Source organism: Podarcis gaigeae (assembly GCF_964106915.1).
Source record: "Podarcis gaigeae genome assembly, chromosome: Z".
In the NCBI taxonomy this organism is placed as follows: Eukaryota; Metazoa; Chordata; class Lepidosauria; order Squamata; family Lacertidae; genus Podarcis; species Podarcis gaigeae.
The window spans coordinates 29,765,627-29,791,886 of NC_139691.1; the positions used below are offsets into that span (position 1 = coordinate 29,765,627).

Sequence of the window (26,260 nt, forward strand, 5' to 3'; positions counted from 1 at the left end):
AGCTCCGTTGCTAAGTGATGATCACACTTTTGGGGCTCACCTTTCAAGACTTTGGAATTCAAACTATCATATTCTAACAACTGTGCCCAGGAAGAGGTATTCTGCACACAGTGTAAATTCCTTTGTGAATTTATCACATATGTTAACATTTCTCTTAATTTTTGCATCCTTGCTTCCTCTTCTTTTTCCTTTCCTTTCTAATGTTTCCACTCTGTGGATTTTGGAGGAGGTGGGGTGAGGGTGATTAAGCCACAATGCATTTAAAGAATGGTATAAATTAACTGAGGAGCTATGTTCAGGGTTGGCTCCAGCTTTGAATGGGTCCACACTCAGCAAAGTGCCTACTGATAAGGCCCTTACTTCACCATTTCCCCCTCCCCGCACCAGTCTATTTGGCACAGTGTTCCACAATGAGGGATGCGGGCAGCGGTGTGGTCTAAACAACTGAGCCTTTTGGGCTTGCCAATCGCAAGGTCAGCAAATCCGCGTGACGGGGTGAGCTCCTGTTGCTGTTTCCCAGCTCCTGCCTAACTAGCAGTTCGAAAGCACACCAGCGCGAATACATAAATAGGTATCACTGCGACAGGAAGCTAAATGGCATTTCTGTGCGCTCTGGTTTCCATCACGGTCCTCTGTGTGCCAGAAACAGTTTAGTCACGTTGGCCACATGACCTAGAAAGCTGTCTGTGGACAAACGCTGGCTCCCTTGGCTTGAAAGTAGAGATGGGCGCCACACCCCATAGTCACCTTTTACTAGACTTAACCATCCAGGGGTCCTTTACCTTTACCCACAATGAGGGTTCCTACATCAAGTGAATTGTGGAGAATTCATATAGATTATCCTGACTAATATCATACATATAATTAACTAGTGCATAACCTGACTGTCACAAGTTTATGAGTCTTCAAGGGCAGCCCCACAAAGACCAAATTGCCGGGAAATTACCAGAGCATGGAGTACCATGGCCAAGTCATCTCTGTCCCAAAGGGGCCTCCAAACACTTGTCTAGCCAGTTTGAGAGAGATTCAAGTGATAGGCTAAAAAGAAACACTGAAATCATTGCATCATAATGTCCTATCAGCTGATGTGACAATATAATGTACCAGATAAACTGATGACTTGTACTTTGCAACTTCCTGACCAAAACATCCAGCTGAAGGGGAAAAAATCAATGGAGCATCTAGATTGGCAAGTACTCACCAAAAACTCTTCATACCCAAGTAGCTCCCATAAACATTCCTAACAAGTGACTATTAGATTTATTTATTTGATTTAATTGCCACCCTTCACCATAAGATCTTGCAGCAGTTCACAAGATAAAAATACATGGTAAAAGCAAAAATAAATAGTTAAAACAACAAAACAATAACATACCCCTTCCACAAACACATTTAAAAGACAGTAGAATATTATTCAGACAATGGCCTGGATGAAAAGGAATGTTTTTGCATGATGCCTAAAGATATAATAATCATAATCATAATTTATTATTTATACCCCGCCCATCTGGCTGCGTTTCCCCAGCCACTCTGGGCGGCTTCCAACAAAACACTAAAATACAATAATCTATTAAACATTAAAAGCTTCCCTAAACAGGGCTGCCTTTAGATGTCTTCTAAAAGTTTGGTAGTTATTTTTCTCTTTGACATCTGATGGGAGGACATTCCACAGGCGGGTGCCACTACCCAGAAGGCCCTCTGCCTGGTTCCCTGTAACTTGGCTTCACACAGCGAGGGAACCGCTAGAAGGCCCTCAGTGCTGGACCTCAGTGTCTGGGCAGAACGATGGAGGTGGAGACACTTCTTCAGGTATACTGGGCCAAGGCCGTTTAGGCTTTAAAGGTCAGCACCTACACTTTGAATTGTGCTGGAAAACGTACTGGGAGCCATATATATCAAAGGTGCCAGATGAACCTCCCTGGGGAGAACATTCCACAAATTGGGAGCCACTGCAGAAAAGGCCCGTTCCTGTTTTGCCACCCTCCAGACCGCTTGTGGAGGAGGCACACGAAGAAGGACTCAGATTATGAATGCAGAGTCTGAGTCGGTTCATATCCTCTCTCTTGATTTTCACTTATTGCTAAGTATCGATTCTCAGAACAATTCAGCTAATCATTCACCACCTCACAACTTATGGCCAATGTAGTAATCCTACATTGGCCATAGGTTGTGAGGTGGTGAATGATTAGCTGAATTGTTCTGAGAACCTTCTGGAGGCCCCCAGGCAGTCAAAATCTCAAGGACCCCCTGACAGTGATGTAGGTTTCTGAGTCAATAGGGGTTTCTCTTCCAAATTCTTTCAAGATCAAGTCAATATTATTTGGATCTGTTGTCACAGGAACCCTAAAAGGCATGGGGGGCCATAGGTCAGTGGCTACTTTGCCTATTTGTTAATCTGGCACTGGCTATGGCTTACCACCTGCTTCCATAGTTTCACATAAAATTTTGGCTTCAGCTCATGCTAGGAAGCAAGTTTCCCCAAAGCATTTTTAAAGACTACTGAACATAGAGATTGCTGTGCATATGGGACCCAATCCAGCACTTTTCAGTCTCATTGATTCTAATGAAAATATTTAAGCACATGATTAACTCTTCCATTCAAACCCATGCTTTTTTAAAAGTGCTTAACTTTAAAGGCAGCATTACCTCAGAGAAATAATTTTGCTTCCCCACGCATTACAAGCTTGCTCCTAGAGATGCGAGATTGTAGCTCAGTCTCTTTTGCATGTCTAGGCCAAATGATCTGGTAGCAGGTGATGGGAAGATTATCTGCCTGAGATGCTGGGCAACCGCTGCCAGTCAGAGTACACAACACTGAACTACAAAAGGCAATAGTCTAGCTTGGTTAAAGGTACATTCTAAGAGTATGCCTGGGACGTGGGTGGCGCTGTGGGTTAAACCACAGAGCCTAGGACTTGCTGATCAGATGGTCGGCGGTTCGAATCCCCGCGACGGGGTGAGCTACCGTTGCTCGGTCCCTGCTCCTGCCCACCTAGCAGTTCAAAAGTGCAAGTAGATAAATAGGTACCACTCCAGCGGGAAGGTAAACAGCGTTTCCATGCACTGCTCTGGTTCGCCAGAAGTGGCTTAGTCATACTGGCCACATGACCCGGAAGCTGTACGCTGGCTCCCTCAGCCAATAAAGCGAGATGAGCACCACAACCCCAGAGTCGGTCACGACTGGACCTAATGGTCAGGGGTCCCTTTACCTTTACCTTTAAGAGTATGTTTGTCCTTTTCAGGACAGAATTGCTTGTCTGAAGTAAACAAGCAACTACCCCACATGTGCCTACTCAACTCCTTCAGTGAACAGAACTGGCACTACAGTGGTACCTTGGTTCTTAAACTTAATCCATTCCAGAAGTCCGTTCCAAAACCAAAGAGTTCCAAAACCAAGGTGCACTTTGCCATAGAAAGTAATTGAAAATGGATCAGTCCGTTCCAGACTTTTAAAAACAACCCCTAAAACAGCAATTTAACATGAATTTTACTATATAATGAGGCCATTGATCCATAAAATGAAAGCAATAATCAATGTACTGTACTATAAAATAAATAAGACAGTATTGTAGATGATAAAAATTAAGATTCCCCCCCCTCACCTGCACTGCTGATAGTCATTGTTTGGATAGGCGGCTTTTATCCATTTCTGCAGTCACACAATCAATCAATCAATCAATCAATCAATCAATCAGTAGCTGAACCGGGTTCCACACAGTCAAAAAAACAAATTAACCAAAAAAGCCTCAAAAACAAAAATGCAAAATAAATAGCAAAATCAAAAGCGCCAGACTTAATCCATTTCAGAAGTCCTTTTGACTTCTGAAATGTTTGAAAACCAAGGTGCAGCTTCTGATTGGTGCAGGAGCTCCGGAAACAATAGCTGACAGCTGAATCAGATGTTCGGCTTCTGAAAAACTGTCTTCGAAGGATTTAACTTCAACCAGCTCCCACAGAGCCATCTAGCCACAGCTTCCAAACATCTGGTCAATGTGTCTGGGGCTGATGACAGCCAGCCCAAAACTCTGATCAACTGGGCAAGAGGGCGCATAAAGATGCTAAATTTAATTTACCATCCTCCAGTCCTTATGCTTTAAGGGAAGTGCTTACAACTATGGAGATAAGCAAGCAAGGAAAAGAGAAGTTCCATATTACTGTGGTGCTTCTGTTTCCTTATATATATATATCCATAAAGCTATGTGTGGAAATTCAGGTAATATATTCATTGCCAGTCTTGCTTCATTCAGATATTACAGATAAACTATGCATTAAACTGATCTGTGAAAGTAGAATAAACGTTATCGTGGAGATGAGCTCATATGGCCTTTGTTATAATTTCATGATGGTTCAAGGAGGGGAAATGGAGAGAGAGGGCAAAAGAAAAAAGTGTGACAGAAAGAGAGAAAATAAAGTGCCAAACCCACTATTGGCTCAGTTCCCATCCACCCCTGGCATGTGCCGTCTAATAGGTTACCCCCAAGAAAGGACAGGAGAGAAATTTAAGACTGCATTTTCCCTAATTCATCCTTTTTGAAATAATAACCAACCAAAACTCATCCATCCTTCAAAATCAGCACTACTCCAAATTTTACAATACGGTTCTCCAAGTGACTACAGTGGTACCTTGGGATGCGAATGGGATCCATCCCAGAGCCCCATTCGCATCCTGAACAGAACGTAAGACGCGACTGCACGTCTGCACTTGCGGCGTTTTGCCACTTCTGCGCATGACGTCATTTTGAACGTCTGCACATGCGTGAGCGGCAAAACCCAGAAGTAACACGCTCCGTTACTTCCAGGTCGCTGTGGAGCGCAACCCGAAAATGCTTATCCTGAAGCGTAATTATCCCGAGGTATGACTGTAATGTGTAAAAGAAAGAAAAGCATATACTATGGTGAAGGGTGCACAGAGATGTATACATTGGTGATAATGACACAATGTTGTGTTGAGGAACATTGTTTTGTAAAAGTGTATATGTTAGGCAAAACGGGATAGAAATAATGTGTATATTAGGAGAAATCCACACTAAAATGATCATTTTTCATGAGGACTTTAAAAAAACAACATTGCAAACTTATGAAGAACTGACCTTAAAACTGGGAAAACAAGAAACTGAGAGAAACCAAAACTGACAGATTTGGTCATACCTCCTCCCAAGGCAAAAGTGAAACACAGCATTAGTGCTGGCCACATGCAAGAATTTCTAAATAGTGCATATGTCGCATTTCTAGATCTAGATTTCCTTTTTCTGGATCCCATTATTCTACCAATAATTATCATATTTACATTGAAAAAATATATTCAGCAATATTTTCTTGACTAGAAAAGATGTTGGCTATTCATAGGCAGAAATGTATTGTCATGTTTCCACATTTTGGGATCCCCACCACACCCTTTCTTCTGTCCCCAGCAATGATGATGAATTCTATGAAACCAAACCAGAAGAGTTTGTGGGTGATGTAGTAGAGACACAAAAGAATGAAGACCCGGAAGGTGGTGAAAAAGAGGAGTATGTTGATGATGAAATGGACTCTGGCTCAGAACATCCCAATGGAAATGATGAGGAACAGCCTGCCACCGAAGAATACACATCCAAGGAAGCTGATAGTCCACAACAAATAACCCAGAAAGCATGTATGTTCCACAATCCCACCTGTTCATCAATAGACAGACTTGGGGGCCTGCAAGAAGCAGTTTGCATAGTTCCCTTCTCACTTGGTGGTGAAGCTGGGTAGCACAACACCTCCCCTCTCACCAAGTTCGTGAGAGGGGAAGCATTCCACAGAGCTGTGCCACCAGTACCTCTCAGCTCATAGGGACAGGGGAAACTTGTAGTAAAGTTGGGCAGCAGAACGCTGTGCCGCTCTGCCACCACAGAAGCCTCCCTTACCTGGGTTGCTTCTGTGGCAGTGGTGGGGCAGGATGCTGGCAGGAGTGCTGCTGCTTCCATTTCTCCCACCTGAGGCAGCTGCCACACCTCGTCGCATGGGTGGGCTGGCTTGGGTCCACTCGGTGCCAAAAGATTCTCAGTCTGCTACATTCATAGCAGGGCACATTTCAGCCGTCTCAGAGTCAGAGGTTTCTACACTACCACCCACAGATCTCCCTCTATTCTCCATCCATAGTAAGCAAGAGGCATTATGACAGTTCAGCCAGGCAAAGGCACTCAGTGTGGATCAACAAGGGTGGATCAATGAAGTGTTTGACCTAGGGGATCTCATGGGCCTGATAGAGAGGCTTGGAGGGGCCTGAGTTTCTCTACCTTTGTTTTAGATGCTCAAGCAAGCCATTTTCATTCAACCTCATTTTCCTCCCGCCCCCAATCTTCAACATGTTCTAAACCAGTCGTCCCCAATTACCTAAGTACTGTGGACCCCCTGTTTTTCAAAAGCCAAGCCATGGACCTCTACTTTTGAAAATGTTGATATCTATGTGATGGTCTTCCAGGCCACGCTGCCATGCAAATCACATTATCTGTGTGACAGCACAGCACCCAAAATTGTGTGTGGGTTGCATGGACCCCCAGGGTCTACGGACCACCAATTGGGAACCACTGCTTTCAACATTCCATACATCATGTAGGGAAATTTATGTTCAATCCTGGTTGTGTCATTTCAAATAAATATGTTTCTGCAGGCTTGCAGACTCCTCTCCAGGTATTCATTAATCACTACATTGACTGACCACATATCTTTGCTCTGCTGATAGGAGGGACCACCAAGATGGCTGTTATACAAAACAGGCGTAAGCTGCAACTAAATGTTGTAGTGTTTTCCAAAAGAAGTGTGTTCCTGTTCAGAGCTTCTGCAAGCCTGAACCAACAGTCTTCTGGTGACATTCAGGCTTCTTTGAAGTGGGAGGGGAGTTTCTCCAGCAAGGCACAGCCTCATAGAGCTCACCTATCTGTAAAGACTTATTTCCCTAGTCATGTTCCTATGATTTCTTAGTCCTAGATTCCATTTTTGGTGAGCTGCCCCCAAAGTCCTTGATCAAGATCAAACTTCTGTTTCCAAAGCCTCCACATCCTCTACAAAGACCACAAACAAAGCCATTGTTTTTCACTGAAGTAAGTGAACAATGATATATGTTCAAGATTTGTGTGGTGAATTTGTGGGATCAGAGATTTGCAAAGGATCAAGGTAAAGGGACCCCTGACCATTAGGTCCAGTCGCAGACGACTCTGGGGTTGCGGCGCTCATCTCGCTTTACTGGCTGAGGGAGCCGGTGTACAGCTTCCGGGTCATGTGGCCAGCATGACTAAGACACATCTGGCAAAACCAGAGCAGCACACGGAAACACTGTTTGCCTTCCCACCGGAGCGGTACCTATTTATCTACTTGCACTGCATGCTTTCAAACTGCTAGGTTGGCAGGAGCAGGGACTGAGCAATGGGAGCTCACCCCGTCATGGGGATTCAAAGTGCTGACCTTCTGATCTGCAAGCCCTGGGCTCTGTGGTTTAGACCACAGCACCACCCTTAAAGGGTACATAAGTACAATTTTCAAACCCTTGGAGTTGCCCCTGTTTCAGAATTTTAGCATCCTTGTATGAGATCTGCAGGGGACACAGATAAATAAGAAACCAGAAGCAAGGAAGAAAGCTGTTTTATTTTCAGATGTGAGATGAAATTTTGCAGTGGATTACGTATTTGTTTTAAACAAGTTAAAAAATTATGTTATGTATGTGTTATAATTTATTGCAACAGTGGGGCACCCAGGGCCAATTTTGGCTTGCCAGGGGTTCCAGTTTTTGCAAACTACATCTTCTTGTCAACCAACTGACACCTGATCGGTAATGACAGCTAATGAGCAGGACGGTGTGGTTCAATTCTTTGTTGGCTGACAACAATAGTTCCACATGCTGCATGCAGCCAACACAGCAGGATTTAACCCTAACACTCATGAGCTAATGATTGGGCCCAGAGTGGCTTACAAATCAATAAAAATAACATACAGTGCTACCTCGGGTTACAGACGCTTCAGGTTACAGGCTCTGCTAACCCAGAAATAGTACCTCGGGTTAAGAACTTTGCTTCAGGATGAGAACAGAAATCACACGACGGTGGCACGGTGCGATTAGCTAAAGTGGTGCCTCAGGTTAAGAACAGTTTCAGGTTAAGAACGGACCTCCAGAACGAATTAAGTTCTTAACCTGAGGTACCACTGTAGTCACAAAAGGAAAAGGAGATGGGGAAGGCAGGAGTAGGAAGGTCATCTGGCTTTTGTTTTCTGTAAGTAAATTTTGGTGTAAGAATGTATCGCAGCCTCTTTTCTTCTGTTGTTAATTTTAAGGTTTCCATCGCTGTTGATGAAAGAAGACAGGATACCACCATGGATGCTCTTATAAAGGATGAGAAACAAGAAATTTTGAAAAATCATTATGTTCGCATTGGAGGCATGCTGGTTATGCCTGTACCTGTAGATGGTCCGCTCTTCACTGATGAGGAAAAGTGATTGGGAGTCAAGTGACCACCTAGAAAAGCAAGAGCTGCACAACTACATCTTAGATAATAAAGTCAAAAAAGACCCAAAATGTTGTCCTCCAGCAAGCAGTATGGCAACACTCATAATTATTTGCTGAAAAATGTGACCACAAATCAGAAATAGTCCAGCCAACTTCACACGTATTGGGACATCATGGTTTCCTCGTATAGGAACAAGCCATCGTGAACTTTGGGCTCATATACTAGATGCCCCTCTTTTCTTTCACATGCCAGAAAAGGGGTTTGAAAGCTCCACTTCTGGTTTTAAGCTAAACATATCTAACCTCAAGGAACTGTGATTTGTTCAAGCAGTGGTATAAGGACAAGACAGGATCTATAGTCACAGTGTGAACCTGGCTTATTGCCATTAACCATGGTGCTATACTCGGCCTCCTTCTTTGAGCAGTTAGAACTTCCAGCAGCAGTGCTTTCCTTAGAAAGGAAAGATCAATGGAGACTTAAGGTGTTTTGTAACCTTTGGGTTTGTGTACAAATACACATGTAGAGTATAGATGGAGGCAGACAGCATAGGTGTCATGACCCTGGAGTCCAGAAGTGGCAGTACACTTAGTCAGAGGCCACAGTGTCACCCAGTAAGGAGTCAAGCTGGTGGTCTGGGGCCCACTGAACCTGAGGTTAGCAGGGAGAAGCCCACTGAACCAGATGCTACACCCCCAATAACTAAAGCCAAGACATCCATTGGTACCTTCCCCTGATCTCAGGGAACTGAGTACCACCCACACAACCTTTCCAGGAGGTCATTCAAATACTGCTATTTTTAGGCCAATGAGATGGCCTTTTAAGAGGCTCTAGGGGCCCAAAGAGGGATGGAGATGATGAGAGGTGACCGGAAGTTAGAAGCTCAAAAGCCAGCCTCAGGTTCAGTGGTCCTCTAATCACCAACATCAGAACCAGAAACCTGGTCTGGCTCTGTAAGCAGTGACATTATAGGCAGTGTTTGCTGGTGCCTGGTGGGGCAGAAGGCAGAGAGGCCAATGGAAGGTGGAGGCAATGGCAGACTGAGCCAGCTAATTCTCATTTTGCCCTCATTCTCCTTCCTACAAAGGTATGCAAGGACCACACTGAGACTAAGTAGGCAAAAATGAAAGTCAGACCCACTCTTTTGGCTAGAAGTAAGTCAGGGGGGATGCAGGTGGAGCTGTGGGTTAAACCACAGAGCCTAGGACTTGCCGATCAGAAGGTTGGCAGTTTGAATCCCCGCAACAGGGTGAGCTCCTGTTGCTCGGTCCCTGCTCCTGCCAACCTAGCAGTTCGAAAGCACACAGTGCAAGTAGATAAATAGGTACCGCTCCGGCGGGAAGGTAAACAGCGTTTCTGTGCGCTGCTCTGGTTCGCCAGAAGTGGCTTAGTCATGCTGGCCACATGACCCGGAAGCTGTACGCCAGCTCCCTCAGCCAGTAAAGCAAGATGAGTGCCACAACCCCAGAGTCGTCCGCAACTGGACCTAATGGTTAGGGGTCACTTTACCTTTACCTTCAAGTCAGGGGGGGGGGCAAGAACTGGCTGAGGAAGAATTAAGGTTGGTAAGCCAACCTCCACAGACTGCAACCTCTGACTCAGGTCCTAACCAATTCAATTCTCTTCTAACCCCCTTCAGAACAAATAGCTCACTAGGAACTCTCCATGTTGCTGTGACCACCAATCTATCTTTTGGCTTGATTCTGTGGGCTCCTCTGCAGTAAAAAAGCAGGACAACAGTGCTCCCACAAATGAAGCTACTACATCAAATCCCCAGAAAGGCACTCCAGCACCAGAGCTAGGCATAATCCCTTACTTCTCTTCAAGGGACATTTTATAGGGATGAGAGCATGCTGGCAACTTGAGGGAATGCACGTGAAAGTCACAGGTGGGACTGGGTGTCCTGCTCTACAGCACAGCACAAGGAAAGGATCAAACTGAGTGTGAGGCTGGGTGGAATTCAGGCTGGAAACAAGTCAAAGCAAAGTTCAGGCAGGATTCTAGAAACACAGAACTGTTGAGCTGCTCCAGCAATGAACAAGCTGAAACAGCCCTTTTATAACAGTAGGAGCAAACACAACCTGCACCTGTGATTCAAGCTGCTGCTTGACTGAAAGGGTCCCAGCCTTCTCCAGTAATCTCCTAGTGTGATGGGATAATGTTAGGTCTTCCTAGGTATTCTGCAGTAGAGTGAGCAGACATTGAGAGGCAGCAGTTGCCTTCATTAAGGCATCTGTATGGCCACCATGGGAAACAGGATATTGAACCTGAAGGAACTTTGTCTGATCCATCAGGCCAATTACTTTCCTACAACAGCCAGAGACCATCCACCTATATAGCACAGCATAACCTTTTGGCAGTAACCCAACCAACTTCCTATCCCAGTCATTCAAGTTAAAACTTGCAGCAAATCACCCAGGTCCAAAACCCATCTGCAGGATCCCATGACTTGCAATTTAATGAAGGCAATGTGCTGTTGTCCTTTGGAGAGCTGCAACAGATGTTCTAGTAAACCACCACACAATATCAAGACCAAGAGTCACAAGGAAAAAGGAGTGTAAGTAAGATTTAACTTGAACTACCTCTTAGCATGGTATCTGGGTTGTACCAAATGGAATCTCAACCTTCCCCTTCATTCATTTTCTCTGTCTCTTTATGACATCAGCAGCAGCATCTCCTGCTCAGGCTTCTTCAGGATGACTTCACAATATGAATCATCAGCAAAAAGGGAAGGAAATGCCTGAAACAGAAAAATGAATTCCCCCGGTCTGGCTAGAAGGAACAAGCTGGTGAGGTGAAATAATCTTGCACTTCGGGGCATCGTTCTGAAATGTGGATAATCTCTACATGGAAACACCAATAAAATCTAGACAAGGTGTCAGTCCACATGGAGTTTATTATTCCCATGTATAGTGCCCAGTTCAGTATACAGGTGTTCAAAGAGCACAGGTTGATGTAAGGAGCACAGAAAGGTGTGCATTGGCCTGGTCACTATGCCCTTGGAGGTTCCAGCTCTACTCTGAACTTTCAACATGGAAGTTTGAAAAAGTATTCTTTGGGTGTTCAATTGAACATGCAGGGACTCCTCCCCACAATTGGAAAGCCCAATTGTGGGGAGGATTCTAAGCTCATTCAGATTAACATGCAAACCACCCCCCTCTGGACCTTCTGCCCAATGCATGAAAACCTGAAGCTGTAGCCAATGAGAATGTTATGGGTGGGACTAGCATGCACATCACTAATCTTCTCTCAATGTCTTTTCAGGCAAAAACATGCAAAGAACTGGAAAGTCCGTTCAGAGAGAGCCAGTACCCACCACCTTCCAGCCAAAACTCACTATCTTCCAGCCAATGCCCAGAACATTCCAGCCAATGCCCAGAATGTTCCAGCCAAGAGTTTAGAGCAGACACCCAAGGCAGACCAGCAGGTCAGGTAAGCCAAGTTATCTTCCAGCCCCAGGCACAGCTGTTAACAGGGTGTTTTGCACAATCTCGCAAAACAACTCCAAGATCATTACCATCTCCACATTTCCTCCTGCAGGAGGAAATGAAAGGAGTGAATATGTGAATGCATTTGAAGGGTTGGATCATCATCATCAACAACAACAACTATGACAATTACAGCAATAGGTCTACAGTTCCTAGGAAGGAGAGTTAACCTTTTCACCCATGTTGCAATCTCAGTGAAAATCCTCTCCACTCCAAAGCTCTAATCACTCTAATGCCTTCAATGCCCTTGGCAGCTTCCCTTCTGGATTAAGTAGCAATTACAGGAGGTAAAACTTCAACAGTACCACAGCAGTGGGTGAAGGGTTACCCTCCCTGTCTGCAAATCTTAGACCTGAATCTGATCACATGCCTCTTCTCATGGCTATTCTTTTGCACATGCTTTTTAAAAATAATCATGTTAAATAGATTTGGGTGAATGGGGCTCTGCCTCGATCTGCTTCCTCTTTGTTCAAGGGGTGACTTTGACTGTCATAGACTCTGGTTCCACCTACTGTTAGGCTTTGTGCCTTCTCCCTGTCAGTCTTGATGGGCAGCAATTACCACTAAGGCTGATGGGAATTGTAGTCTAACATCTGGAGGGCACCATGTTTCCAATCCTTGGGTAGGTAATTATGCAAATTTATAGACTTTTCCACTGTATAAAGCCATTGAAGCAGTATATATGATCAAACAGAACAAAACACCAAAATGCAAGCTCTAAAAGCAATAAAATCAATTCAACAAGCTCTCAAAACAACAAAAGCATACCAGCAAACTCCAGGAAAAAAAATAATCAGATGTAAAATTGATATTCCATAAGTGACTGGGTGCACTGCAGATAAAGCCTTCCTAAGCAAAAATTTCTTCAGTAGTTGACTAAACATTATCACGCTATGCACCTGTCTAGACAGACAGATAGAAAGAAAGAGATATTGTTTGCCTGTCTGCTAACACATTTAGGAGCTTGATGCTTTATAATATGTCTCTTCTGTACTATATATTTAAAGTATTATCATACAACTTTCAGCAATGATGCATTCCCCCAAAGAATCCTAGGAACTGTAATTTGCTAAGGATGCTAAGAGGTGTTAGGAGGTTCCTATTCCCTTCACACGGCTAAAGTTCTCTGAGTTCTCTGGGATGAGGAATTGACTGGTGAACCACTCTGAGAACTAGAGTCCCCAAGAGTCTTCAGGGGAAGCTAAGCTGTTTAAAGTGGCATGCTACTGTGTTAAATGAAGAGTGCTAATGGGACCAGAGTGGATACAGAAAAAATAGAATGAGGTAAGGAAGATGCAAATCAGAAAGGTCAGGTACTAGCTCTTTCATACTGTTACAAGTGTAGTTGTTGCTGCAGGCACTTATGGGAGGAGAAAAACCAGATCGTATTTTATCTCAGCCAGGGCAAGGAAAGAAACTTTGCTGTCTCACTCTGAAGTACAGTGGTACCTCGGGTTAAGAAGTTAATTCGTTCTGGAGGTCCATTCTTCACCCGAAACTGTTCTTAACCTGAGATACCACTTTAGCTAATGGGGCCTCCCGCTGCTGCTGCACCACCGCCTGATTTCTGTTCTCATCCAGAAGCAAAGTTCTTAACCCAAGGCAATATTTCTGAGTTAGCAGAGTCTGTAACCTGAAGCGTCTGTAACCTGAAGTGTCTGTAACCCAAATTACCACTGTAGTCAGGAAAAAATGGCTCTAAAAAAACCAAAACCAACCATCCTTTCTTGAGCAAAACTGGCCCTGAATTGTTGTCAAAGTATAATCTGCCCAAGAAATGAAGAGTTGTTATAGATCATGGGTATGCAAACTAAGGCCCAGGGGCCGGATCCGGCCCAATCGCCTTCTAAATCCAGTCTGCGGGCGGTCCAGGAATCAGCATGTTTTTACATGAGTAGAATTTGTGCTTTTATTTAAAATGCATCTCTGGGTTATTTGTAGGGCATAGGAATTCATTCATTTATTCATTTTTTCAAAATATAGTCCAGCCCCCTGCAAGGTCTGAGGGACAGTGGACCGGCCCCCTGATGAAAAAGTTTGCTGACCCCTGTAATAGATCTAGTATAAGGTGTTTCACACATGACATTTTTTTTCAAAGGGCACCAAAGTTTTTGGGTTGTTGTTGATTTTTTGGTGCAAGGATGGGGGAGCAATGCCCCATTCCCAATGCTTTTTGTGCAACGACCCCCATCATCCATGATTATCATCCATGCTTTCTGAGAGAGTTGGAATCCAACAGCATTTGGAGCCCCCCCCCCATTCTCTTTCAGATGCACATGCAAATCCTCCTCCTCTGGACCTTCTGCCCAATACTTGAGGCTGCTGGGAATGTTAATGGGTTTGGGACTAGCATGCACATCCCTAATCCTCTCTCAATGTCTTTTCAGTCAAACACCTGCAAACAACCAGAAAGTTCATTCAGAGGGAACTAATACTCGCCACCTTCCAGCCAAGACTCACCACCTTCCAGCCAATGTCCAGAATGTTCCAGCCAACGCCAAACACCTTCCAGCCAAGAACTTAGAGCAGACATCCGAGGTAGACCAGCATGTCAGGTAATCTAAGTTATGCTCCAGCCCCAATTACAGCTGTTAACAGGGCACAAATTCACAAAGCAATTCCAGGATCATTTCCTTCTCCCCCATCACATTCAGTTTGCTGCCCACCCCCCACCCACCCCAATCTGCACCTTTACTTACAGAAAGTCATAGGGTGGTTCTGGCTGCCATTGACTCTGGCGCCACCTACTGTTGGCCTCCGTGCCTTCTGTCCTGCCAGTCCCAATAGGCAGCAATGACCACTGCCCCAAAGGATATGAACTCAGCTTCCTCAACCTGCTTGCCTTGAACTGGGAAAGCCATTGTGTTGCACATTTTGATCTATGCACTGGGTATAGAAATATTTATCCGAAGAAAGAAGTGATGCTGGATAGAGACGAGTGGAGTTTCCAGATTTATCTATTTAAAAGGCAATGCATGTGCATTCATGTGCAACCTGCTCCCACCTGCAATCCATTCAGGGTCGGGCAGAAAAACTGATTTTGCAGGAACTACTTCGGGGATTTTTATTTTTATTTTTGAGCAGACCAGAACCAGAACCAGAGCCAGGTACAAAATGGTGACTCATAGGGTGGAGTGAATTACCTGCATCACCCGATGGGCCAGATGTTGGAGATGAGCTTCATAAACAGGCACACATTTAAAACAAGGCCCCTACATTTTCCCACGACATTTTCAGCGGGTTAGTAAAAGTGAATCCTGCACAAAACTTCTCCCCACCCCCCTCCAGGGCCATGTGATTAATCATACTCAATGGCCACCATTGAGAACAGCATGCTGGACTAGATGTGCCACTGGCCTGATCCTGCATACTCTTATTGTGGTCTTAGTAATGTATGCCAGAGGAAGCTTTGCAACTCAAATAATTGCTCCTACCTCTGTTTCAAGGATCCAGCTCATTACCCTCATCTCCTTGATGCAATATTAAGTTGCCACATTTTGCAGGTCTCCCACTCAAGCTTATTCAAAAGGCTTTCAACCACAGTTGTAATAAATCCTCTAAACAGTCCAGCTTATTCTTCAATTTTGTTTCTTTTCACTGGGCTAGGTCCATAAATTAAATCTTTCTCTTCCATGCCTGTTTTGGATGAATGGTTTAATTAACAAGGGAAGAAATGAAACAAGGCAACAAAAAGAGAGAGAAAAGACAGACGCCTTTTCAAATGTTTTAAAAGCTGTTGAGAAAAATCATTTCAAAGTTTTAGGGGGGGGTGCGGGAAGAATTATGAAAGTAACAAAAATCATTCTTCAGCTATTTCTATCAATTCTGCTGGTCCCACCAGAGTTGTAATCCTCCATCCTAACTTTGCTCCCCCGCCCAAACAAAATATGCTGATGAATGCAGTGGAAATAAGAGAAGATGAAAATGGGAAATATAGTATTTTATTACAGGGGTTGGAAACCTCAGGCCTGGGGGATCAAATGTGGCCCTACAAGCATTTCTATTTGGCCCTTGAGACTCTCCTCAGGCCACATCCCTCACCACCTCTTCTTCATACTCTCCTTGAGCATTTTTGCCTGGCTAGAATGCATCCTGGAACTCTGATATTGTCTCTTCCTTGCCTGGATGGTACAGAGAGAGAGGCCGGTGAGTGTGAAGAAAGGAGCCCATTGTACAGTGGCAAGATTCACATTTGTTACTCCCTTTGGTCATTCCCACCACTAACATGTGTCACCTGCAGGGTTGATGACGATGAAATGTTTCCTTTGCCTTGAAAGAAGTTCCCTGCAGCTGTTCTATATAGTGGTGCCTCGCAAGACGAAAAGAATCCGTTCTGCGAGTCTCTTCGTCTAGCGGTTTTTTCGTCTTGCGAACGCTATTAGCACTATTAGGGGCTTTAAGCGGCTTTTAGAGGCTTTTAGCGGCTTATCGTCTTAGCGGATAAGCGGCTTAGAAAAAGGGGGGAGGGGAAAAACCCCGCAGGAACTCGCAAGACATTTTCGTCTTGCGAAGCAAGCCCATAGGAAATTCGTTTTGCGAAGCACCTCCAAAACGGAAAACTCTTTCGTCTAGCGAGTTTTCCATCTTGCGAGGCATTCGTCTTGCAGGGCACCACTGTAACTATCTAACAATGCAACCTTCCCAGCATACATTATATATTAGCTGGCAAGTGTCCCTATTTTCCAGGGATGTCCCTGATTTAGAGAAGCCATCTTGGTTTCTGATTTGATCCCGGAATGTCCCGCTTTTCCTTAGGATGTCCCATAGGATTTTCATTGGAGAAATGTTGGAGGGTTTGGAGATACAGTATCCAAGCCTTGAGCTGCCTAAAGGCAATTCTGTATAATGAAGGTTTTTTAAAAATATATATATATGTTTTTATATATGTTGAGAGCTGCCCAGAGTGCTGGGCAACCCAACAAGATGTGTCGGGTATAAATAGTAAAATTATCATTATGGAATGGGACGTCTATATTTTCATTGGAGAAATGTTGGAGGGTATGTATTAGGCCCCATCACCCTGTAACCACTTGAAGTCATCATGGACTTCCCCCAATGAATCCTGGGAACTGTAGTTTGTTAGGGGTCTGAGGGTTGTTAGGAGACCCCAGTTCCCCTCATAGGGCTACAGTTTGCCAAGTGGTTTAACAGCCAGTCCCTCTTCCCAGGAAACTCTGGGGATTGTATGTAGCTCTGTGAGAAGAATATGGGTTTCCTAACAGCTGTCAGCACAGCCGGGGGTGGGGGGGTCAGCTTCTCAGTCTCAATGCTGCCACTAGCAGGGGGAGGAAGATGGGAGCAAAGTTTCAAGCACCAGATTAATTTCCTCCTGAGGAGAGAGCAAGAGACTTATGCTGCTTTGTAATATCCATTTACAAATATAAGGTTGAGCGGCGGGGTGTGTGTGTTGACTATCAGAATAGATGGTACTTATCTGTATCATAGAGGGACGCGGGTGGTGCTGTGAGTTAAACCACAGAGCCTAGGGCTTGCCGATCAGAAGGTTGGCGGTTCGAATCCCTGCGATGGGGTGAGCTCCCGTTGCTCGGTCCCATCTCCTGCCTATCTAGCAGTTCGAAAGCACGGCCAAGTGCAAGTAGATAAATAGGTACCACTCCGGTGGGAAGGTAAACGGCATTTCCGTGCACTGCTCTGGAAGCTGTACATTGGCTCCCTCGGCCAATAAAGCGAGATGAGTGCCGCAACCCCAGAGTCGTTCGCGACTGGACCTAATGGTCAGGGGTCCCTTTACCTTTACCTATCTGCATCATAGTGTCAGTTCCTCAAAAGCAAACCACATTGAAACTCCTCCTTTCAGCCAGCTGCAAATAAATAAATAAATAAATCTCAGTGTTCCAGGTCCCAACTAATTGAGGCATGCTTGATAGCTAGCAGTAACCAATCATCAATGGCCATTTTAGAAAGCATCTCCTAGCCATGAGTGCTCCTTAAAAAAAAAAAACAGCTTTAGCTATCAGCTGAACAAATGCCTAGAGGGGAAAAAAAATCCGTCCTCATTGCATGACCATAACATTATTAAATATTTCTCCAGCTAATAGTATCGCAGTAGTAAATATGAACGAGACCTTGCAGCCTTCAATTGTATTTTCATTTCAAATGGCCAATAGGTGCTTGTTTTGTTTCCACTTATCTAAATGACTCATGCCCAGACACACTGATGTTCTGGAATATGTACACCAAATAAGTAATTTCTTCTCTATTCGATTTGCCGCAGGCTCCAAGGTATCCAAAGGGATTTTGCATACAACCAGGTCTTTAGAATAAATCCCACCTGACTTCTGTTTTGGTTACCAGGATGAGTGTTGAAACGGTAGATAATTAGGATGACGGGGGTGAGGGGTTGAGGTGGCAGACAGAATTCATAAACTGCTACTACAGAAAAGAGAAGATCTCACTGAACCTTTGTAGAGATAAGCACTCATTTATTTGACTTTTCATAGACATCTGAAGGCAGCCCTGTTTCAGGAAGCTTTTAATGTTTGACGTTTTCTTGTGTTCTTTTATATTTTGTTGGAAGTCACTCAGATTGGCTGAGGTAACCCAGTCAGATGAGTGGGATATAAGAAATAAATTATAACAATATTATTGTTTAGGAACGTAACTCAATCATTCTATATCTATTCAGTTCCCAAATGAAGGTTGTTCTAAGGTAGGCTTCCTCAACCTCGGCCCTCCAGATGTTTTTGGCCTACAACTCCCATGATCCCTAGCTAGCAGGACCAGTGGTCAGGGATGCTGCGAATTGTAGTCTCAGAACATCTGGAGGGCCGAGGTTGAGGAAGCCAGTTCTAAGGCATACACTTATGGCAGTTTAAAAGCATGCCAGTGCAAGTATATAAATAGGTACCGCTGCAGCGGAAAGGTAAACGGCGTTTCCATGCACTCTGGCTTCTGTCATGGTGTACCAGAAGCGGTTTAGTCATGCTGGCCACATTACCCAGAAAGCTGTCTGTGGACAAACTCCGGCTCCCTTGGCCTGAAAGCAAGATGAGCGCCACATCCCACAGTTGACTTAACTGTCCAGGGCTCCTTTACCTTAACCTTTTTACCTTGTACCTTTTAATAATAATAATATTTTAAAACTGAAAAAAGGATAATGTCTTTAGAATTGGTAAAACAGTCTATATGACAATGCCTCTCTCTGTTGTTGTTTTTCTCTTGTAGTAAATATAGAGGATCTCCACTTTATGAAAAATACATTCCAGGTATGAAGGTGAACTTCCGATCAGAGAGTTTGCTGTGCAGGGGAGGGCACACACTTAAGAAATGTTCTTATTGTGTTATCTTGTAGGATAGAGAGGGAGTGGTAAAGAAATTCTGACTATTTAGATGAGTACAGTGGTACCTCGGGTTAAGAACTTAATTCGTTCTGGAGGTCTGTTCTTAACCTGAAGCACCACTTTAGCTAATGGGGCCTCCTGCTGCCGCTGTGCCGCTACTGCATGATTTCTGTTCTCATCCTGAAGCAAAGTTCTTAACCCGAGGTAATATTTCTTGGTTAGCAGAGTCTGTAACCTGAAGCGTATGTAACCCAAGGTACCACTGTATTCCCCAGTGCCCTCCAGATCTTTTGGACTACATCTTTCATCTTCCTTCGAAATTAGCTCACTGACTTGGGCTGCTGCAAGTTGTAGTCCAACAGCATTGAGACCAGACTCATTAAGACACACAGCCCACCCTACCAATATCTCCAGCTGACTGTCAACACTTGTATTTATTCTCAAGAGCCCAGTGAAGATTTATGGAAATGAGCCGTTTATTATTTCCCACTTGTAGTTTAGGGAAATGAATCTGGCATTTCCTCACAGCATTCAATGAATATGGGATTTAAAGCAAAGGTGGGAAACTGTTTCAACCCAGCAGTAGGTGGAGCCAGACTCTCAGATTAATGCACCAAAACACACATTTAACCTGAAAGATCCAATCTTGCTAGACCAGCCTTTCTCAACCTGTGGGTCGCCAGATGTTGTTGAACTACAACTCCCATCACCTCTAGCTAGCAAGGCCAGAGCTCAGGGATGATGGGAGTTGTAGTCCAACAACTTCTGGGGACCCACAGGTTGAGAACCGCTGTGCTAGACAGACCTGCACAGGTGTATAACCCGCACGTGTCCCATTTTTCTCCATGAGAGCATGGTGGCCAGAGGGGGTTGTTTTGGTTGTTTTAATTGTTAATGATTTATTTTTGCCTTTACCTTGCATTTTTATCTTGTGAGTCGCCCTTAGATCTTGCAATGAAGGGCGGAATATGTAAGTCTGATAAATAAATAATAAAATAAATAATATTTGGGGAATGGTTCCTGTTCTTATGTTAGCTGCATTGTTTTATGCTTTCAGGGTGTCCCATGATCATTTTATAAAGTAGCTGTATTCTGCATTATAAATCAAAACGCTGCTAGGAATTGTTACCTTCTGCTTCTCCGATGCATTTCTTAGCAATAAAAAATTCAGTGCGGGATAAGCAAACTCTTATTCAGAAAGTGTGGCCCAGAGAAGAAAGTTTGAGAAACTCTGCAATAGAGGATTAGACAATTCAGTGTGAGAAAGCTACCAATGGCACTACTAGCCATTATGACTATGTTGCGCCTGCACGGTTGGAGGCAATATGCCTCTGAATGGCAGTTGCTCACAGTGCTAGTTCCTCACAAGTGAGGAGAGGGCTGCTGCGCTCAGGTCCTGCCTTTGGGCTCCACATAAGTTGGCCACTGAGATTAAGATGGTGGTCTAGATCACAACTGACCTGATTCAGTAGGGCTATTCTTATGCTGTCCTTTTAAGCAGCTGTTAAGAACTGAACTCATAGGTGAATTCATTGAAACCACTCTTTACCATTGTGTTGTTGGGTTCCCCCCTCCCTCAAACGTCTTTCTTATTTCTATCTATATTTCAGATATCGAGTGCTATAATGCCATACTAAAGCCACGTGTCAGCCTAAGCTTTCCTCTGGACTTTCCAAAGCCAGTAAGACCTGGTACCAAAACAAGATCAAGGCCTTCTGCTTTAAAGGTAAGCAGAATTCCTCCAGGCAATTAATAAGACAATAATTTTTAATAAAGTGCAATATTAGGAGGGGGCAATGCATTGAAATTGATAAAGACAAAACTCTATTTTATTTTAGTTTAGTTTAGTATTTTAGAAGTTGTCAAAGCCATATGGGTATATTGGTTTCAATATAAAAGATGTGTCATATCTGCTACAACATAGTTGAGGAACCTTTGCTCTTATGGATGTTGTTGGACTACAACTCCTGTCATCCATGACCAATGACCATGCTGGCTAAGTCTGATAGGAGCAGGACCTGAAGGGCCAAAGGTGCCCAGCCATTAAGGGAGTGATCTACAAAAAACCCTGAAAGGTACAAAACTGCCAACAGAATAGCATGGTGAAATCTGCTTACAGAGCCAGGAAGTTCAATGGAAAACCCACCTGGCCTGTGACATTTCAATGTACCGTATTTTTTGCTCTATAAGACTCACTTTTTCCCTCCTAAAAATTAAGGGGAAATGTGTGCGCGTCTTATGGAGCGAATGCAGGCTGCACAGCTATCCCTGAAGCCAGAACAGCATGAGGGATTGCTGCTTTCACTGCATAGTGATCCCTCTTGTTGTTCTGGCTTCTGAGATTCAGATTTTTTTTCTTCTTGTTTTCCTCCTCCAAAAACTAGGTGCGTCTTGTGGTCTGGTGCGTCTTATAGAGCGAAATATACGGCATATATTTTATATTCTGCTAACTGGATGTTTTGACATGTGCTTTTTTGTGAGAATGCACTGCATCGTGGGCATTGTAGTCCACAGTAGCTGTATAAAAAATGATTACAATTAGAACTACACTCACATTATAGAAGCCCAGGTGGATTGTGTGCATCCTTTCAATCCTTAGCAATGGCCTTCCATGTTGGAGAAACTCAACAAAGATCCAAGCTGGTGAAGAGGACACCAGAAGGGTAACTTGCCACATTTTGAACTAAGTGAAGCAACACATACTGTATTACAATCAAAAAGTCCAGAGCCAAAGATTCTTCCTTGGGCCTCCAATATATGAAAGTCTCCCTGCTTCCCTATAGTTCCTCTTGTATGCTGTGATCAGCAGAGGGTAACCTCTTGGTAGTTCCATCACCTTCAGAGGTTTGTGGGGGACCCTAAGAGAAGGCCTTTCTTGTGGCAGCCGCAAAACTGTGGAAGACCCTCCCTACAAAAGTGCATCTGGCACCTTTATTGTACAGCTTCTGGCAAATGCTGAAGAAACACCTCTTTAACCCTGGCTTTTGACACGTAAGGTGTATAATTTTAGGGCCAACTTTATTTTTGTGATTCCAAGTTATTTTAAATTGTTTTTGATATTGCATTTTAATTTGTAACCCACCCTGGAACCTTAGGGTGAAGGGTGGCATAACATCACCACCTGCACCACTCTACCCATTTGCCCTCTCACTCTTGTTGGCTCTTGTCCTATCTACAATGGCCTAACATACGGTAAGTTTATGGGTCCAAGTCACATGAGATCACCAACTTTGCTGCCAGATTTATACTGAACACACACATGTCAACTGTGCCAATTCTCTAAGGTCAGCTCTCATTCTCCCTTTCCACTGATATAACACTGGCTTTTAGGGATGCTTTGTTAAAATATTGTTTGTGTGATTTGCTAGATAAAAACAGTGGTTAAATCCCCATACCCCTGGTCTATGGAAGTTAAATCTCTAAGTTATGGAGATGGGTGCATCTTGCCCCTAATGTACATCCGTACTGATGCACACCCATAAGCAGTAAGGTGCCATGTTCTGCATTGTCTGCCACTTCTCATGCTGATGAAGCTCATTTTTATAACAGATTGTACAGCAGTTATGAGAGGTTTTCTGAAGCATATCTTTAGCCAAAAGAACAAAAGAATGAACATCTTGGTTTTCTTGAAGCCCCAGATGTGCCACTGCAAATTAATGAATGCAGTATAGCTTTGTGCAGCTAGAGTTTTCTACCATGAGAAATGAAGGAGGTGTGAATGTGGCCGTGGAACAAGAGATATTCAGTATGAGAGAGTTGGAGGGTCTGCAGCTGTCCATAGATTCTCTCCTTATCTCAATCCCACTCTCTCTATGTCACAATTACTAACATGCAATTTGATTGTTGCCTTTCAGCGAGTCAACGTACCGCTAGCACCGGCACATGTGCAAGTAGACTTTAAGATCCCCACCACTGAACCACCCAAGCCAATTGCTCCAGGTGAATCTGATGAACCATCTCTAGAACCATCTCTAGAACCAAGCCAGAACCAAGCCTTAGAGAACTCTGAGAAAGCAGATCCAAGCAAGTCAGAGGAGAAACAGAAATTCTGGCACAAGTTGCCTTGTTGGAAGAAAAAGAAGGCCCCTGTATCAGACACTAAGGAACATACAGGTGATCATACCAAGGTAGATGCAGCTGATAATATAACAGTTACACCTGAAAATGAAGAAAAATCACACCACAGCAGTGTATCACCCCAGACCATTGTGGAATCACCATCACCACCACCAAAATCACCACCACCCATTTCCCCTTCAGCAACTAAACCTAGGAAAAGAATGAAAGATAAGAAAGATACCACACTGATGGTATCTCCATCAGACATAACCCCTCAAACATCTGCTGCGCCATCACCAAATGATGATGGGGAACAGTCAAAATCACCCAAAGGGATTTTGAAATCATCTGTGGAAAAAATGCAGCCTGGAAAATCTGTTTCCATCCATACACCACAAGAGATAAACAGCACCAAGCCTCCTCCAAAGCATTCAATGACTCATTTTAGAAGTAAGGAAATTTCACCTGTGACTAATGACAGTCCAACCTCTGAGAGAACACCAGCCACTGATGAAACAGAGCTGAGTTCTGCACCTACCACATCGCTCAAATCTCAGAGGCGCACACCTCTGTTTGCCAGAGCTTTTAAGCCACCACTAAATGTTTCCAGGAAACGTTTTGGAAAGGGAAAAGAAGAAGGCAAAGTTTCCACTGCTGCAGCTTCAGAAACACCTTTGCCTGAGTCTACTAATTCTGGAGATCAAGAAATTTCACCTCTGACATCTCAGCCGCCATTGGAGAAAACAGTGCCCACATCACCACCTGGCATGGTGCCTCCTGATTCAGCGCCCAGATCACCACCCAGAAATTTGTCATCACCACCAGAAGATCAATTGAACACAGAGGCAGCTTCTGCTCTCACTACCTCTCTCAGATCTCAGAAGCGGGCACGTATGTTTGCCAGAGCAAGTACACCATCCCAGAATGTTGCCACTACTCATTTCAGAAGTGAGGAAATGTCACCTACAGCTGACAGCAGCTTGCCTCGCCCAACGCCTGGGAAAACACCACTCAAATCACCCACCACTTCTCCCAAAGATACTGAGAAACAAACAGCGGTGCACAAATCTTTCTTCACCACAATTCCAACAGGATCTCTGGAGGAGGCGAAAGCTGCACGCCTAGTAAGTTGTTTCTCTTTTTCTTCAAATCTCATGAAAACGCAAGTCTGAAATGTTGGTGTAATAAGGTCAAATAGTTGGTGTAAGGCAGTCAAATATTATACCATAGGGAAGAGGTAATATTGGGTGCACCGCAATCAGATCTTCAATACAGGTAGTCTAAAGTTTAAAAAGCTGCAACATTGCTTGTAAATTACAAGTGCTCATTGGCCGAAGCATTAGAAAACAGGAGCAAATGTATTCATACTAAGCAAACTAGTAGAATCCTACCTATCTTGCTCATTCTTACATCTGGCATTCTTGTGAAATAGCTTAGCTATATAAAAGTTTCCTTAGAGAGACACTCCAGCATGAAATGGCTGAAACAGGAGTTTGTTTCTATGGATGCAATGAAGGGATTGAGCACCTCAAGCCTGAAATGGCAATGTGTGCACACCCCCTCAGCCTCTCTATCTGGCCCTCAGGATTTTCCCTAAGCCACACTCCGAAACTGCTGTGCTGCTGTGTACCCTCCTTAAGTCATTTTGCCTGGCTTGACTACATCCTTGAACTCTGATGATGCCTTGTCCCAAGCATACACAACTCACAATGAGGACATGTGATTGGATGTTTGGTTCTTTAGTGTCAAAGCACTCAACTACATCAGCTTCTAAGGTGCAAAAAATATGTGCACTGCTCCTGCTAAATAGCTAGCTAGGCATCTCCTTCATAAGGCTTGCGCTCTGACCCAGATATCTGGAGCAACAATGCAAACATGCCCCTTTCAGCACACATACCCACACTTGTGATGCCAGCGGCTGGTGACCTCCTGTACTACAGCTCCCGCTGCTCCTGTTCCTTTAAACCCCTCCTTGTCCTTGGAGACAGCAAGGGAAGAAGCAGAGGAGATTCTAATGGCCTAGCTGTCTCTGCCTCTGTCTCTTCCACCTCTGTGCCTTCCTGTAACTCTTCCCTGCCTCCTTTTCTCCCATTTCTGACTCTTCTTCTTCCCTCTGCCACATGGGTGGTACAGAACTCCACAAATCACTGGCCTCTTCCCCTTGATCATCCTTCCTGCTCCCCTGGCTCCTCTGCCCACCCTTCAGACTCCTGCCTGCACCTGCCATGCTTCTTGCTTATCTGGGTGGAGAACAGAGATGGGTGTGTGAGTACGTGTATATTAGTAGACAAAGGTAACATTTACATATATATTTTTCTCTGCCCACTTTTGTTTCTGGCCCCATCTGCTACCTGAAAGTGGCCCTCCGAAGGCACTACTCTCAGATAACTGTGTGCAGAAATGCATTCTTGTATGTGTATAAGGTGGCAAAACTTGCATGTTTCTTTCTGCAGAATAATTTGTAATTCTTCTTGTTGTTATTAATTCCATTCTCATGCCTTCTATCTTCCTCATTCCAGCCTGGAGCAAAATGGGTTCAAAAATTCCTTCAATAAAATGAAAGGAGGAATGATTTTTTCAGTTCTACCACAACACTTCTCTGGGGATTTTTTATGCAGCAGCTGGTATCAATGAATAGCTCTTCCTTTTATTAAAAGCTAACAAATAAAACATATCCACCAACAACCTGTGAGTAGTGAGTTTATTGGCATAACTTGGTAATTGCCTTGTTCATGCTCAGTCTGTAGATTCAAGCCCTGCATTGGGCAAAAGATTGCAATATGCATTGCAAAGCATTGGCCTAGATCAGTGTTTCCCAACCTTGGGCCTCCAACTGTTTTTGAACTACAATTCCCATCATCCCTGACCACTGGTCTTGCTAGCTAGGGATGATGGGAGTTGTAGGCCAAAAACATCTGGAGGCCCAAGGTTGGGAAACACTGGCCTAGAT

General features: G+C 44.1%; 1 protein-coding gene across 2 annotated transcripts; it reads left to right on the top strand.

Annotated features, from left to right (window-relative positions):
* The first annotated feature begins 1,091 nt into the window (after positions 1 to 1,091).
* On the top strand, positions 1,092 to 25,995 carry LOC310836637 (uncharacterized protein). Of its 2 annotated transcripts, none has more exons than XM_083722248.1 (11): positions 1,092 to 1,189; positions 5,412 to 5,635; positions 6,949 to 7,067; positions 8,293 to 11,019; positions 11,128 to 11,256; positions 11,727 to 11,894; positions 14,338 to 14,505; positions 19,136 to 19,176; positions 20,862 to 20,977; positions 23,106 to 24,434; positions 25,830 to 25,995. In XM_083722248.1, the coding sequence occupies exons 5-11, from the start codon at positions 11,216 to 11,218 to the stop codon at positions 25,863 to 25,865; spliced, it is 1,899 nt and encodes a 632-aa protein (XP_083578374.1). In that variant the 5' UTR covers positions 1,092 to 1,189; positions 5,412 to 5,635; positions 6,949 to 7,067; positions 8,293 to 11,019; positions 11,128 to 11,215; the 3' UTR covers positions 25,866 to 25,995. The 2 variants fall into 2 exon arrangements, with proteins under 2 accessions (XP_083578374.1, XP_083578373.1); XM_083722247.1 differs by lacking the exon at positions 25,830 to 25,995 and adding an exon at positions 25,444 to 25,680.
* The last annotated feature ends 265 nt before the right edge of the window (positions 25,996 to 26,260 follow it).